General features: G+C 51.9%; 1 protein-coding gene across 2 annotated transcripts in view; it reads left to right on the top strand.

The window, feature by feature from the left end:
• Positions 1–15,591, top strand: part of jarid2b (jumonji, AT rich interactive domain 2b) — a 134,696-nt gene that overhangs the window by 109,504 nt on the left and 9,601 nt on the right. For both annotated transcript variants that reach the window (XM_035430793.1, XM_035430794.1), the window contains 6 exons: positions 936–1,114; positions 6,581–7,751; positions 9,846–10,363; positions 13,135–13,227; positions 13,748–13,866; positions 14,775–14,845. In XM_035430793.1, the coding sequence (XP_035286684.1) occupies positions 936–1,114; positions 6,581–7,751; positions 9,846–10,363; positions 13,135–13,227; positions 13,748–13,866; positions 14,775–14,845 (2,151 nt within the window). The remainder of the gene's footprint in view (positions 1–935; positions 1,115–6,580; positions 7,752–9,845; positions 10,364–13,134; positions 13,228–13,747; positions 13,867–14,774; positions 14,846–15,591) is intronic.

Here is a 15,591-nt window from a genome sequence, read left to right as displayed (position 1 = left end):
CCAAACGAAGCCACAGGCTTTTCTGAACATCGGCCCGTCGGCCATGAAACTTTAATGCGCTGAGCTGGCTGGAGAGCCAGCAGGTCTGCACACCCTCCACAGGCTCTCTGCCTGGCTACAGAGGGTTACTCTCATTTGAAATGAAACCTTAAAAAATACCTCTACCCGGGAGTGCATTTTTATGTCTGTATTTTATCTGTTTTTATTTGGTTTGGTCCTTGGAAGATGCTTCCACATACATGTACTGTCAGTGAATTATTGAAACGTTGAAACTTGACACAACATCGAAGATGTTTGAATAGGTGGTAAACGCACGTAACTTTTTAATGTTTGTCTAACATGCATTTGGAGTCCAATTGAAAAGTAGAGGGATATTGGAGCAGGCAAGCTGAGGTGTATGTTACCGGACAAACTTTTTTCACTTGAAATGAAATCGTTGTGGGAAAAAAAACTGAACATTGTGCAGTTTTTGAGATATCAAGCTTTCGAGCTAGTCAGAACTCATGACATAGCATTGTGCCTGATTTTCAGTACGTTTGGCGAGCTTGTAGAGATTGACAGGCCTGACTAAGCACTGCAGGGTCCTCTGTAAAACGAACATTAGCATTCTAGCAGCTGCTGCTGCTGCTTCGCGCTCAGAACTGTGAGCTCAGCTCGCATGTGAACTACAGGTACCCGACCAACCAGAGGACTCGGTTTGGTAAGGACAGTCCCGCCTCCTGAAACCCCTTTGCGGCGGTGCTACCGTATGACCCGCGTGGCCGCAGTTGGCCTCAGACCCAATGAGGATTCGGTACCAGACCGCAGGGCGCATCGCTGTGTCACGGCTCTCTGTGTCGGCTTCCTGTTACAGTTGGGCTGCCTGCTCTTTGCCTGTCACGTGCTGAGGTGTGATTCACACCCCCCCCCCCCCCCCCACTCTCTGTCCTCTTCAGTTTTCAACGGCCACAGCAAAGCGGTGCGGGAGAGGGACTCCGCCCCCAGGCACAGGGGCAAGGAGGCCACGCCGGGGAAGGAGAGGAGCGACAGAGCGGAGGGGCGGAGGGAGCAGTCCGTCAACGCCACAGCCAGCAGCTTCCCCTACAGGCGGTCCGCAGAGGAGCTCCGCAAACAGGTACAGTAGGCCATGTGCACATACACACACTGAGCACATCTCAGGTACAGTGGGCCATGTGCACGTACACACACTGAGCACATCTCAGGTACAGTGGGCCATGTGCACGTACACACACTGCACACACTGAGCACATCTCAGGTACAGTGGGCCATGTACACGTACACACACTGAGCACATCTCAGGTACAGTGGGCCACGTGCACGTACACACACTGAGCACATCTCAGGTACAGTGGGCCATGTGCACGTACACACACTGAGCACATCTCAGGTACAGTGGGCCACGTGCACGTACACACACTGAGCACATCTCAGGTACAGTGGGCCATGTACACGTACACACACTGAGCACATCTCAGGTCAGTGGGCCACGTGCACGTACACACACTGAGCACATCTCAGGTACAGTGGGCCATGTGGATACATGCACACACACACACACACACACACACACACTGAGCACCTCACAGGTACAGTGGGCTCTGTGCACTTACACACACACAGAGCACCTCTCAGGTACAGTGGGCTGTATGTGTTTATGTGCACCAAACATCCCTGCGTACTGTAGACCTTGTGCAACTATACACACACCAAGTTCCTCTCAGGTAAAGAAGGCTCTGCATGTTAATGTGCACCATGTACACCAGAGCTACAGTTGGCCAAGTGCACCTATACGCACACAAAACTCCCCGCATGTACAATAGGCCATGTGCACATATAGACACACCAAGCATCTCAGTATAGTACGCTGTATGAGTTCACATGCACCAAGCACCGCCTGCATAAAGTAGGTCCTGTGCAACTATGTGCACACCAAGTGCCTCACAGGTACAGTAGGCTCTGCATGTTCATGTGCACCAAACACGTCTGAGGTACAGTAGGCCATGTGCACCTATACACACACGAAGCACCTCCAAAGTACCGTAGGCCATGTGCACATACAGACATGCACACACACCAAGCACCCCACAAGTACAGTAGGCCATGTGCATGCATACACACACCCCAAGCACCTCAGAAATACAGTAGACCATGAGCACATACACACACACACCAAGCACTACACAGGTAGATTGGAACCTTAGATTGGATTAGGTCCTGTGAGTTATATTAAAGTAGTTTAAATGCTGTTAGTGACTCTCTATCTTCACTGCCAATCTATAGCTTTCATTTGGCACCGAATTTGATAATGATTTTTACATCTCGGCCATCGCGTCCCATTTTGTGAGTAATGCAAAATAGCATATTGTGTACACTAACTTTATTTTAAAACAAAAACACAAGAAACATCAAGGAACCAAATTTTTATAGTCACTGTAGTCAAATTACCCGTTGTATCTGAGTACTGCACAGCTATGCGCTTACACTGGTGTGAAAACTGAAAGATGCAAGTACTCTGATGACAGCGTGAAAATCAAGGAGACAAATCCGTGTTTATTTCAAGTCAGCGGTGCGGAGGGGAGGCGGCCTGAAACCGCAGGGTTCAAAGCGGGGTCTCCCATGCACCCCCGCACCGCGCTGGACGGGCGCTCGCGTTTAGAGGCCAAGCCCAGATAAATTTAGCCCAGCTGTGAAAAGGGCCTCCCGGTCCAAGGCTGAGTGGAGGGGGTGGAGAAGGACGAGGGCAAAGAAGTTTTGGCATCGCTGAAAAAAAGCGTGCGGCAAAAAATCTCATTAGCTAATCGAAGGAAGAGAGAGCGGCGGCTTCTCCCCTTTCCCCGCCGACGCGGCGGCCTGGCTGGACTCCTCCCTCGTTGTCGGCGGGCCCGTCCTCGGCAACGGGGCTCCGGTCGTTTGGCGGGGTTAACGTTTTTCAGCGGCTGGGGGAGGCCTGGACTCTGAGAACGCGGCGGTAACGCCGGAGCGATGCGGGACGCACACGCGCGTTATCTCCGCTACGTTATCATATCGCCCGCATAGAGCCATAAATGGATAACTCCGATATCATAATTGCTTCTGTTTACAGTATTATTTTCCACACAAATGATCTTATCTGCCAGTTCACTGCTAATCTTTCTTAATTACTATTCATTATGTAATAATAATAATAATAATAATTAGAATTATAATTAATAACAACAGAGGTAAGACTGAGGAGGACAATATTATCCTTGAGACATAACACTGAAACTCATAATCATAAAAATAGAAGAATGTAATGCAGTTAACATGTTAAATCTGCAAGGCATGTGTTGACCTATATTTTGCTCCTTTTAAAGAGCGGACGTAGGCTGTGTTCGGAGAGCGTGAGGCGTGTTTCTGTGGGAGCGTGCGAAGGGCAGGGCAGGAGCGGGGGGCAGCAGCGCAGAGATCCCCGAACGTGGCGTCGACGCGACCGCGATTCATACGGAGCGTGACCGAGGCGGGGCGGGGTCGGCGGAGCGCGCGGAAGGGCCCGGGTTGCCGCGGCTGCGGGGTTGCCGCGGCTGTAGCGGAAGGGTTAAGCCTGCCGGCCCCCGCCGGCTCTTCCTCTGGGCCCGCGGGCGATGCAGATGTTTGGCGTTAGCCTCCCCGCTATCCTGCAGCTGGGCTATAGCAACACATGATGTCATCTCGGCTCATCTTCTCCCCGGCTCACGTGCGGCCCATTCCGCTCCAGAGCCCTGCCTGCTTTCTTCTTCTTCTTCTTCTTCTTTTTTAAACACCCCCCCCTCCCCTCCCCTCCGTCTTGTACATGTGTACATTTTTCTCAGTCAGTCATCTGTGGCAGCATTCGTACCCCACGTCTTTGTAACTTGCCTCCAGCCAGTGTGCTCCCCCCCCCCCCCACGCGTCCTTGTTCACCCCGTGCTGCTCTCTCTCTGATTGGGGGGTTGGGGGGTGGGAGGGGGGGATTGGTGGGCGTGTCTTCCATGCAAGCTTGCCTGGGCACAGGCTTGTGACAAGCACCGCAGCTGGGAGGGATCTCGCGTCCTGCCCCCCCCACCGCTTCCAGTAGACCAAACAACTGCGACGCGAGACTGAGCTCACGTGTGCCAACTCTCAGGAGAGCTGTAGGATGATGCCAGTGAGCCCTCTAGTGGCTGAAACGCGTCGGCTCCTCGCTCTGCTGATGTACCTGAGCTGCATACAGGCCCGATTTGTGACCTACACAGCGTGCTAATCCACAGGCTCGCGATGTCACTCGCAACGAGGAGTAAAACTGGCCTGTTTAAAACAGCCTGTTTTTATTTTCAAACCTGGAAAATTTATCAGTGTAATTTTCTTTGAAGTGACCTTCTCATGTAGAGTTTCACTGTTCTATCTGGCTTGTTCAAAAGGTGTGGATTCAACAGTGAAATACTGCTATCTTACGCAATGGCACCAGAGTTTATTTCAGTATTCCGCTGAACACATACCAGCCCCATTCAAGATGGTTGTTGTCCTAATTGTGAGGTGGTTCAAACAGGTTAACCTGTTTTTGTTCCATTTGTGTTTCCGTGCTTCTCACGGATGTTCTACTCTGCTTAGTGTGAGATTAGTTGTGGAATTATGATGTTTTTCTGTGGGTTATGCAAATCTTCTGGGAAATGACATAGTCAATAAAAAATAATATAACAGTCAATAATGAGTACAGGGAGGCTTAACCCTTCAGTAAAACCTCTCTGTGTCAGTGGCAGTAATGCAAGTGAGCTCCCTCTCCTATGGATGGGAGAGCCTTGGAGATGGGTCTAAAGCTCAGCACTGTACCTTCTTCTGACATCATAGGAGCCTCTGGCCTCCTGTCAGGGGATATTATACGTGCCCCACTGTCTGAAAGGTAGTGTAGCAGCCGCACACTGTTAGCAACACATCCATGTGTGTGGACTACACGCGTCTGAAGAGTGCAGGCTGGAGACGGGACTCAGGAGAAGTGTGGAAATGGGAGCAGAGGAAGCTTTGCTTAAAAGAGAAAGGTTTACATCCTGGATCTGTGGTCAATAGAGCCTGTGCTGGTATCAGGGCTTTTTTCTCTTTGTTTTTTTTCTCCTGACCAGTAATGATGACAGACAGTTTACTCCCTTTACCTTTGAATTGAATGTTCAGTAGTAGACTGACCATTTCCACCTGCTATTTTTTTTCTCCCCCAATTGATTTAACTTTTTTTGATATTTTTTTCTCCTGCTGACTGTTCAGGGTGGCACACCCGTCTCCTGCAACGTTTGCCATCAAAAAATGAAAATACTATGAATATAAAAATAACCGAAAGGATATTTGATTAATTGTGGGCTCTCCCCAGCTCAGGCCTAAGATTGGCAGAAGACAGAATAAATAAGACTCATTTTGTCGCTGCCGTGTTTTCATACTGTGGATGTCGCTCTACAGTGCTAATTATATGTTGAACAGGATTCAGGAGACACTTCTAGGAAAAGGTCAAGTAGCACTTTCAGTGAATGTGATAGACATCCTAACGGTTGATGCACTGCATAGCAAAAGTTCCCTGAATGCTTTCAGAAGTGTGATGGCAAAGTTGACTCCTCTTTTCACATCCTTGGGAGAGCTGCGTTTCTGCCGTTTTCACACCATGAATTGCAAAATTGGTCAAAAAGGTTTTTTTTTTTTTTTTTTTTTTTAATGGCTCAAATCCCACCATCAAATACCATTAACGCAAGCTTGAGTGGTTCTCTGGTCTTCAGGAAAAACAAGCCTTTGATTTGGCAAGCTGAAGTCAGTTAGAAAGCTCCAGAAAACCACAGAGAAAAGGGCAAAGGGTTTCATTTGTAAAACATGACGTAGTACAGTTTCAAACATTTTTTCAATGTTGGTATTGAAGTAAAAACATATTTTTTTAAATGTGTAGCTGTTGCACGCACACACATACACACACACACACACACATACGCTGTCAGACACGCTGACAGAAATACTTTTTTTTGTATGGATTATTTTCTGTATGAGTGTATTCTCTGACAGCTGTGTTAATGAGTGACTAAAGTCATTGATGTCCTCCCCCCCCCAGCCCCCCCCCCCCCCCCCATTTCTCTGCTTTTATAACTACGTCTTTTAGAACTCTATCGGTTTAGAAGTACGTCGCTGGTTTATTGAGTGGGGCTGTACTGCTCTCGGCTTCCACATAAAGTGGCTTTTCGCTTTTGTAAGCGTAGCTGCAGATCCAAGGCAATTAAACGATCATAAGGACCGTAATTCTCTGAGCGTAGGAATCAGTGGAGTTTTAATTAGGGCACGGGTTCTTCCTAACGATCGGATCTGCGCTTGTACATCTGGTCTAATTGAGGAGCCAGGATATCTCTCCCTGTCCTTGGCAATAAATACGGGTGGCAGATTGGTGTGAGGTTTTCATCGCACTTTATACCTGTTTTTAAATGGAGCCGATCTCTACTGCAGAATGATGTGAGAATAACAGGGTGCTCCTTATCAAATAATGTGTTATGAAAAATGTTTTTTTTAGTATGCGTATTACCGGGTAGTGAGCAGTGTGGCACAAACCTCTGAAGAATTTACATTTATCGCTTTTTTCTCTCTTTTTTTTTTCTCTACCTGGCAGGTCTCGAAAGTGAACGGACTCACGCGGGCGTCGTCCGCGCACGCGCCCAGTGCCAAAAAAACGAAAGACTTCCGACTGCCGTCCAAAACTGTGAAGTACACAGCCACCGTGACCAAGGGCCACGTCACCTACACCAAAGCAAAGCTGGTCAAGAAAACCAAACTCATCCACGGCAAGCACCACAGCGGCCACCACCTCCACCCAAACAGCAGCGCCCCCCATCGCCTCCACCTCTCCAACTCAGGAAAAGCCCAGAGTAGCAATGCAAAAACTCGCAAACAGGTGCTATTGTCCAACGGGGTGCACAAGATGGCCGACGGGGCCGGCGTGCGGGTCAACGGCAGGCTGAACGGCCGGCCGCGTGCCAAGGAGGAGGAGGAGGAGCCGGGCCGGCGGGGGCGGGAGGGCCTCCGAAACTCCAAACGGCGCCCGGAGGCGGTGGAGTGCGGGTCCAAGGGGAAGCCCCTCCCCCTCCCGGCCGTCAGCGCCAAGAAGGCCAAGGTCCAGGCCGTCCCCGTGGAGACGCGGAGCAAGAAGGTCGTCCAGGAGAGGGCGGCCGCCATGTCCAACGGGCACGTCGTCCCGCCGGCGCCTCCGCCTGCCCCTCAAATCGCCCCTAACCCCGCCTCTCAGACTGTCCCTAACTCCGCCCCTAGCCCCGCCCCTCTGCACCAGCGTCCCCGGCGGTCCACGGCCGGCAGGCTGATGTTCAACAGACAAGCACAGCAGCACCGAGCGCCGGCCGCCGCCCCCACCGCCCCCGCCCCCGGCCCGCCCCAGGCGGAGAGCCGCCTCACTACCTCAGCCAGCGAGCCCGCCCCCGCCCCGCACAGACCAGCAGAGCCTAAGGCCGAGAGGGAGAGGAGCAGGGCGGGCTGGGCCTCCCTGACGGAGGTGCCGGCCTTCCGGCCCGGCTCGCGGGAGTTCCAGGACCCCCTGGCCTACTTGGACTCGGTGCGGGCGCAGGCGGAGCCGTACGGGCTGTGCCGGGTGGTGCCGCCGGCGGACTGGCGGCCCGAGTGCAAGCTGAAGGACGAGATGCGCTTCGTCACCCAGGTGCAGCACGTCCACAAGCTGGGCCGGCGCTGGGGCCCCAACGTCCAGCGGCTGGCCTGCATCAGGAAGCACCTCCAATCTCAGGGCATCGCCATGGAGGAGCCCCCCCTCATCGGTGAGCTTGCCGGCCTGTCGGACTCCGCCCCCCCGCTCCTCTCCCGCTAGCTTCTGTTCTGCCTGCAGATCCCTCTTATACAATACAGACCAATCGCTATCAGCCTTAGCTGCCTAGCTTCTGTTCCACCTGCAGATCCCTCTTATACAATACAGACCAATCGCTATCAGCCTTAGCTGCCTAGCTTCTGTACTGCCTGCAGATCCCTCTTATACAATACAGACCAATCGCTATCAGCCTTAGCTGCCTAGCTTCTGTTCTGCCTGCAGATCCCTCTTATACAATACAGACCAAGGGGCAGCATTACACAATCGCTATCAAGCAGCCTTATCCGCCTAGCTTAACACATCAATAACTCATCTTTTAGAGGGCTTTCCAAGGGCCAGGGAGGATTCGATGGCAGTACTTTACCAAAATCGCTAGCTGTGATCTGTTTCAGCCGCGTGTGACGTGACAGACTATGCAGCACCAGGCTACTATCAGGTCACATGACAGGCATAATACAGGGGTGCATGATGGGAATATTTTGGAGAAAATATCAATGCAGATATTTGGCAGGCCGCATTGGACGATGATGATATTTTCTTGCTTTACATTTATAGCACAAATGCAAACAGCAGCTATGTTTCCGCATTCACCAAAGAAACAGACGAGCACAGATGTAAACTCGGGAAAGAAAAATTTTACAAATTTTAGTTGTATCACAAAATGTTATACAAATATACAAATGCTGTGTTAATCAGATAGCTATATTAATCAGAATCTTGAGAGCTACTTGGTTTCTGCGTAGCTTTGTGAATTTGTCTGGTAAAAATGATAAATTGAAAATACTCACCGTCAGTTGTCGGCTGATACCGATGAGTTGGTTTCAGGGTATTATTAGCTGACGCCGATGAGAATCAAATAGCATTTTGCACCCCTGGTACAGAGCCTGAACAGTCATTCCTCATCTGCTTCTTTGGCTCAGGACTGGAGGTCTTTTTAGCAGCAAGATAGTTCCCTCAATAAGTTCTGTAACTGGCCATTTTGGTCTGGAAGGATATAGCATACATACCTCTCTGTTTAAACCTCACTGGTGCTTTGAACACAGGCTGTGTTGAGAGGCACAGCGCTCAGAAGGCCTGCAGGTCTGCTATTCCTGTACCCGGCCCTGGCCTCTGTGGCTGACCGCTGCCCGTGAAGCGGGTTAGAGAGAGAGCTGGACAGTCTGGACTCCCCGCTAAAGAGGGATCACCCTCAGGCCACCGAGAGGACGGCCCTGATGAGATCACGCAGCCGACCGTGAATGCAAGCGCCTGATCTGGAGTCAGCGCCAGGCGCTGCTCCGCTCTGCTTTATGTGGCAACGGTGTCAGGATAACTGACCTGAGATCAGTGCCGGCGTCACTCAGCGCGGGGTCTCTCTGTGAGCAGAGTCCTGTGACGAATGGAGAATGTCTGCCGGGAGGTTTCAAAGGCAGCAGCGGGAGTTTGAGTGAAAATGAAGGGGGGATGGAAGAAAAGCAGAAAGGAGAGATGCTGGGGCTCTTCCCGCTGTGGGGACGGGCCCCGAGTTCTGCCGTGACCGTGACCGTGTTTTCTCAGGCAAGAGTCTGAGCCCCCAACCCTCAAACAGTGTCACGGTCTGTGCTTTAAGTAAACCAATCAGTGACATTTTAGCTCGTTCGCTAACGCTTTTATTTAATCCATGATACTGATGATGGTGAGCACAGACAAAAACGTTGTTCCATTCTTCCACACGAAGATACTTAACATGAATCAGATTGAGTCCATATGCACGGAGAAGCCTGATCTCAGGTTTCTGCTTGACATGTGGTGTGGTGAGGAGATATCAGCAGCACTTGCTCACACTGGCACACGCACGCACACACACACTCATTCTCACGCACACTCAAACACACACAAGCATGCACTTTCATACTCGCACACGCTTGCACTCATGCTCACACACACTCACACACACATACACTCACATTCACGTCCACACACAGAAACCCACTCATACATGCACGCATACATGCACGCATGCACACATACACACTCATACGCTCACACACACTCTCTCTCTGATGCCCTCCCTCCTCCTCTCCCTCAGGAGGCTGCGAGCTGGACCTGGCCCGCTTCTTCCAGCTCATCAACGACATGGGCGGCATGCAGCAGGTGACGGACCTCAAGAAGTGGAGCAAGCTGGCGGACCTGCTGCGCGTGCCCAAGTCCGCCCAGGACCGGCTGGCCAAGCTGCAGGAGGCCTACTGCCAGTACCTGCTCTCCTACGACTCCCTGTCGCCCGAGGAGCACCGGCGCCTGGAGAGGGAGGTGCTGGCCGAGAAGGAGGGCCTGGAGCGGCGCAAGGGGCCCCTGGAGGGCCACTCGGAGAGCGCCCAGCGCTCCCTGTCGCTGCCGCGCTACGAGCCCAAGAACGGCCTGGTCAACGGCGTGGTGCACCGGAACGGCTTCCGCGGCCGGCTGAAGGAGCTGGGCTCGCAGCTCGCGGCCGGCCGCCGGAGGCTGTTTGCTCAGGAACGCAAGGAGGAGGAGGAGGGGGAGGAGGAGGAGGGGGAGGAGGACGAAGACAGGGGAGTTCTCAGCGACCAGCACAAGTGTATATACAAGGTACCGATCCGGCCTGTTTTATTCCGTTTTGTGCACCCGTCCCTACCGCCCAACCTTCTGCTGCTCCCTCCGCTGCTTCCACCAGAGCTCGGTGTAATGCAGTTACTGCCCCGTGTGCCTGAATTACAGGTCTCAGTCACCCTGTGTTCCATACACCACTCTGCATTATCTCCAGTCTCAGTCACTCTCCCTGTGTTCCATACACCACCCTGCATTATCACCAGTCTCAGTCTCTCACCCTGTGCCCTAAAAACCATTCTGCACTATGGCTAGTCTCAGTCAACCACCCTGTGTTCCATACACCACCCTGCATTATCACCAGTCTCAGTCACCTGCCCTGTGTCCTCTACACCAGCCTGCATTATCACCAGTCTCAGTCACTCTCCCTATGTCCCATACACCACCCTGAATTATCACCAGTCTCAGTCACCTGCCCTGTGTCCTCTACACCATCCTGCATTATCACCAGTCTCAGTCTCTCTCCCTGTGTCCTCTACACCAGCCTGCATTATCACCAGTCTCAGTCACTCTCCCTGTGTCCTCTACACCAGCCTGCATTAGAGCCTTACTCAGCTTGTGTCCTATACCTCGGCCTAAATCATGAGCTGTGCTGCCTGTGTCCACTCAACCCAGCCTTCATTATTACAGCCATGAATTACCGGCTGACCGCTGGGTCGCAAGTGGATAGCGACAGTCGGCTTAGAATCGTGTTCTGTGGGGCGTGGACCGCCAGGAATGCTTCTCTGTCATTCTGTTAGAGCAGCAGTGTGCTCTCAGAAACAGAACAAGGCGAGCGATAACCTGCCTGCGGTCAATGACCGAAGCTCTCTAGCATTGTCCTTGATCTCCCTCGACCGTACTCCTGGAAACCGAGCCATCTAGAGAGGGGAGTCTCGCTGTGCGTCACCCACACAGGGAGCATGGTTTCTGCAGGACCTTGGCCCTCTGTTTGCTTGGCCTAGCGGTTGTGTTTGTGACAGGACCGATAGAGCTTCCGCCGTTGGCTGCTCCTGCCCTGCGGCCATATGCTTCGCCAGCGTGTGAGAAGGCCGTGCGGTGTGTGCATTTGTGCAGTGCTTGTGTGTTAGTGCGTGTGCGGTACACTACGCGTTTGTGTTCTTGATCCTCTGCGAGGTGACGGGAGGATGTTTGCTGAAAGCTGTCGCGCTTTGGATCTTGCTGCTATTAGGCTAGTAGCGCGTTTGCTTGGCCTCTGTTTGGTCTCTCTGAGCCGGAGAAGGAGAGCGTTAGCTTTGCATGCTGTAATTTGATAGCTTGTTAGCTTTCTCTGTGTACTGGAAATGGTTAGCTGGAAGCAGTGCAGGTGTTTTGTTAGATTATGTGCATTGTGTGCGCATGTCTTTGTGCGTGTGTGTGAGTGTGTTTGTGTCTGTGCGTGTGTGTGTGTGTGTGCGTGTGTGCATGTGTGCGAGTGTGTGTGTGAGTGTGTTTGTGTCTGTGCGAGTGTGTGTGTGCGTGCGTGTGTGTGTGTGTGTGTGTGCGTGTGTGCGTGTGTGTGAGTGTGTGAGGGAAGGAAGTGGCCTGCGTAGGAGAGCCGCCCCATCTCAAAGCGAGGCCCAGCTCACCTCTTGACCACACAGTCGGGTGTGCCGTTATGTAGGTCACCGCAGAGCCGCCCGAGACGGACACCCTGAGCGCTCCTCCTCGGCCTCTCTCTGTCTCTGCCTTCCTGTGTGGGCTCACTCCACGCTCCCCCAACACACAAACAGACAGGTGCAGACGCCTTACTGAGCTGTGAAATCAAACCCACACTTGTGTTGAGAAAGTTGTGCGAAGAGCAGTAGCGAAAGTAATTCCGTGTGAGTCATTTAAAAAACGTTTCTCTCGGTAATGCTTTACGTGAATTTGATCTTCAACAGCGATGACCTTTGCCATAAGCATGTTTATAAACACTACAGCTAGCTTACAAATTTATTTTGAAAGCCTGTGAGGTTAGTTATGACTATGAGAGGAATGGCAACTTTATATATTACACATCGTATGAAAATGAGCCTCTGTAAGCTGGTTGTAATGTTTATACTTGTATGATGGTGGCGACTGGTAAGATGCATTATGGGGCACGTAGTAGTGTATAATGAAAGCTACACAAGACCCACTTAAACTAAGGTGTTATCCGTTTCCAACCAGAATTTCATAAATGATTATGCTTTCCCCTACATTCCATCTGCCCGTTTTAAATCTCTTGTGTGTGTGAAGACGTTGCCCCGGGCGTAACGCCTTACGACATTGAGCAGGCTCACCTGTCTGAGCCCCATTCTAGCACGGGGCCCTCGGGGAGCTCTTAGTTTGTAATTGAATATCCACGCGGACAGGCCCGTGACGAATGACTTTTCGGCCGCGTGAAGAATGCGGTAACTTCAGCGCTTCTGGCGAAGACGACGGCCGCCAGCGTGTTTCAGCGGGCCGTCAAAGCCAGGCCTTTTCCAGGCCTTGATTAATGGGCGGCTTCAAAAAAAGCTCCTCTTCCAAGGAGATCCCGGGAAGTTCTGCGCCGAGGGCGGATCTTCCGAGGCCGAGCCCGGGAGAGACGAGGAGGTCACGGGGTCGCTCGGCACCCACTGTTCTTCCATCAGCTTTTCAAATTGGCCCATCCCCCCCCCCCCAACCCCCCGCCCCAAACGATCAGTCTTTCTATACCACCTTGATCTATAAGGGCGTGGGCCGGCGTCACCTCGCGGAGACGCGGGGGCGCCGAGAGGCGACCGCTCGAACCTCGCTCACGACGCCGCTGTGCTCTCGCTGTCTTTCAGGGGAGATCGGTGTCTCTGACGACCTTCTTCAGGACTGCCAGGAATACCATGAACATGTGCTTTAACAAGGAGCCCAGCGCCGCTGAAGTCGAGGTACGCTTTCCCCTGCGCTAACGCGATGGCGCGTCGCCGGTCTGGGGAAAATAAATATCTGAAATTCAGGCACATTTTGTTTTGTTGGATGTACTGCTCTGCATAGCGAAGACCATCTGTGTTAATCCAAGCAAACGTTTTCCTCGGGTTTCATAGTCAAATGCTTGTGGCGCTGCTCCAGGGGAATGTGCAAAGGCTGCCAATGGTGAACACTGATAAACACATGTACAATAAATTACGATATTTCTAGGAAGAATTCGTATATGTCTGTTTTGGATGTGGTTCTGGATTTAGCTATATTTAAAATGCTTTATTAATACCCATCATCTCGGTAACAACTGAAAGATTGCTCTTGTTTGAACGAGTGAATTTCACAGTGAACTTGTCGTGTTTTTTTTCTGTCCGTGTATCGGAGCATCAACGTGCCATAAATATTTAAATTTGTTCTCTCTCGCTCTCCCTCTCGCTCTTCCTCCCTGTCTTTCTCTGTATCCTTTCTGATTTCCTTTCCCAACCGCAGCAAGAGTACTGGCGAATAGTGGAACAGAAGGACTGCCATGTGGCAGTGCATTGTGGGAAAGTGGACACGAACACGCACGGAAGCGGCTTCCCCGTGGGGAAGTCGGAGCCGTTCTCAAAGTAAGGCCCGACGTCGCGCCTCTTTTTAAATTTTATTTATTTAACCTACGTATGCTCGATGTTGGGTATTTCTGCTTGGATGAGACCCACATCTCACAAAACCAACTATCGCGTGTCCCGGCTTTCAGACTTCCTGTAGAGGAAGCGTGACCAATCCGGGCCACGCGGTGGACCGTTGAGGAATCCATTTTGAGATATCGTCAAATCTCAGCTGTCAATCGTCTGACCCTCTGCTGAAAAGTTATCATTATTCAGCTGCCAAACCATCAATCATTGCAGTATGTCTGTCATCCAATTTGGCTTCTTCCCTAAGCCTAAAAGACTTCATGCCTCATTTGTCAGACAAATAGCAAGTAGCGAGTGTGTTCTCAGACAGAGTGGCTTGATTTCTCTTTGTCAGACGGTTTGGCATCATTCCTGAGTAGGCAGCTGAGACTTTAGATTTTAGAACATACTCTCATTCTTCAGTCAGGCAAAAAGCCCTCAGGCAAATATTTTTTGGCTTTGGTTGCAAGGGTTGAATATGTGCACTTTTAACAAGATAAACATTTTTATTACACAGTCTAGTCAAAGCTTTTGATCATTGTTTTGAATGATAAATAGGTTGATTTACTCTCATGTAAGTGAGTTCCAAAGGCACAGTGTTGTTGGGCAGAAAAGCATGCTACTCTTCTTTTTTTCCCCCTTGTACTTTTCATACAAATAGTACTGGCTGCTTGCTGTACCTAACAGTGAAGATTTTCTGACCTCAGCTCTTAAACTGCAGGGGCTCTGTATGAGGTGCATCTCAGTCTCAGCGTGACTCCGCCCCCGCCCCGCCCCTGGGTCAGCCTCCGCGCTGAGACTCGTGGTCCGTTGCACTTCACGCGTGACCTCATTAATAACTGCGCCCCTCTTCTCCTCCGCAGGCATGGATGGAATCTCACGGTCCTTCCCAATAACTCCGGATCCATCCTGCGTCATCTTGGTGCTGTGCCGGGTAAGCCGCTTCCCAGCATGCTCTAGCCCGACTCCGCCCGACCCAGCCCCCTGGCCACTCTCGGTGCGGTTTGAATGCGGTTTATTTGCTGAAGCAAATAACACTGAAATGGCGTGAAATGTGCAAATAGAGTGTGTACCGCATAAAGCACAAACTGTGCTCTGAGTCAGCACCTGAGCTCCCTCGATGGCAGTGCTGTAAAGTGCGCATCGGCCGCGGGAACATTTTTAATGCGAATTGGGCTGTCTGGCAGGAGCGCGGTCATTAATGCGGGCGCTAGCTGTTTCGATGGGTTCAGCTGTCTTAGGGGACCTGCCCCAGCCTGACACCAGGGTCCTCTAACATGCTCTAATGGCTCTTAATTGAAGGCAGAAACCATACTGTCTGGAATTTTATGTTAAATCATTTCTCGGCCCTTTGGGGGGGCGAAAGCGATCCTAAATTCAGCCAGGCGAGGCGGCTGGAACCCAGAGGCTGGAAAGAGGCGGCCGTGCGCCCTGTAGGTCGCCCGGCCCGCGGGTTCGAATTCCCGCCAAACCCGCGGCGAACTGGCCCCTCCGAAGGGAGGAAGCCCGGAGCTCAGGCCGAGAGCGGCGCTCGAAACGAGCCCTCCCGGCAGCTGGCAATGAGCGTGGCGCGGGTTCAAGCCGCGGGCGGCGGTGCCAGGGGCGCGGAATAAGCCGCCATTCAGCGCTCCCTGGCAGCCGCTTCCCTCTCCCACGTCCGCCATGCCCACTCAGAGAGCT

This window comes from Anguilla anguilla, chromosome 8 (assembly GCF_013347855.1).
Source record: "Anguilla anguilla isolate fAngAng1 chromosome 8, fAngAng1.pri, whole genome shotgun sequence".
NCBI classification, from domain to species: domain Eukaryota; kingdom Metazoa; phylum Chordata; class Actinopteri; order Anguilliformes; family Anguillidae; genus Anguilla; species Anguilla anguilla.
Note: the sequence above shows the minus strand (reverse complement) of the source record. Positions and strands in the feature narration are given on the sequence as shown.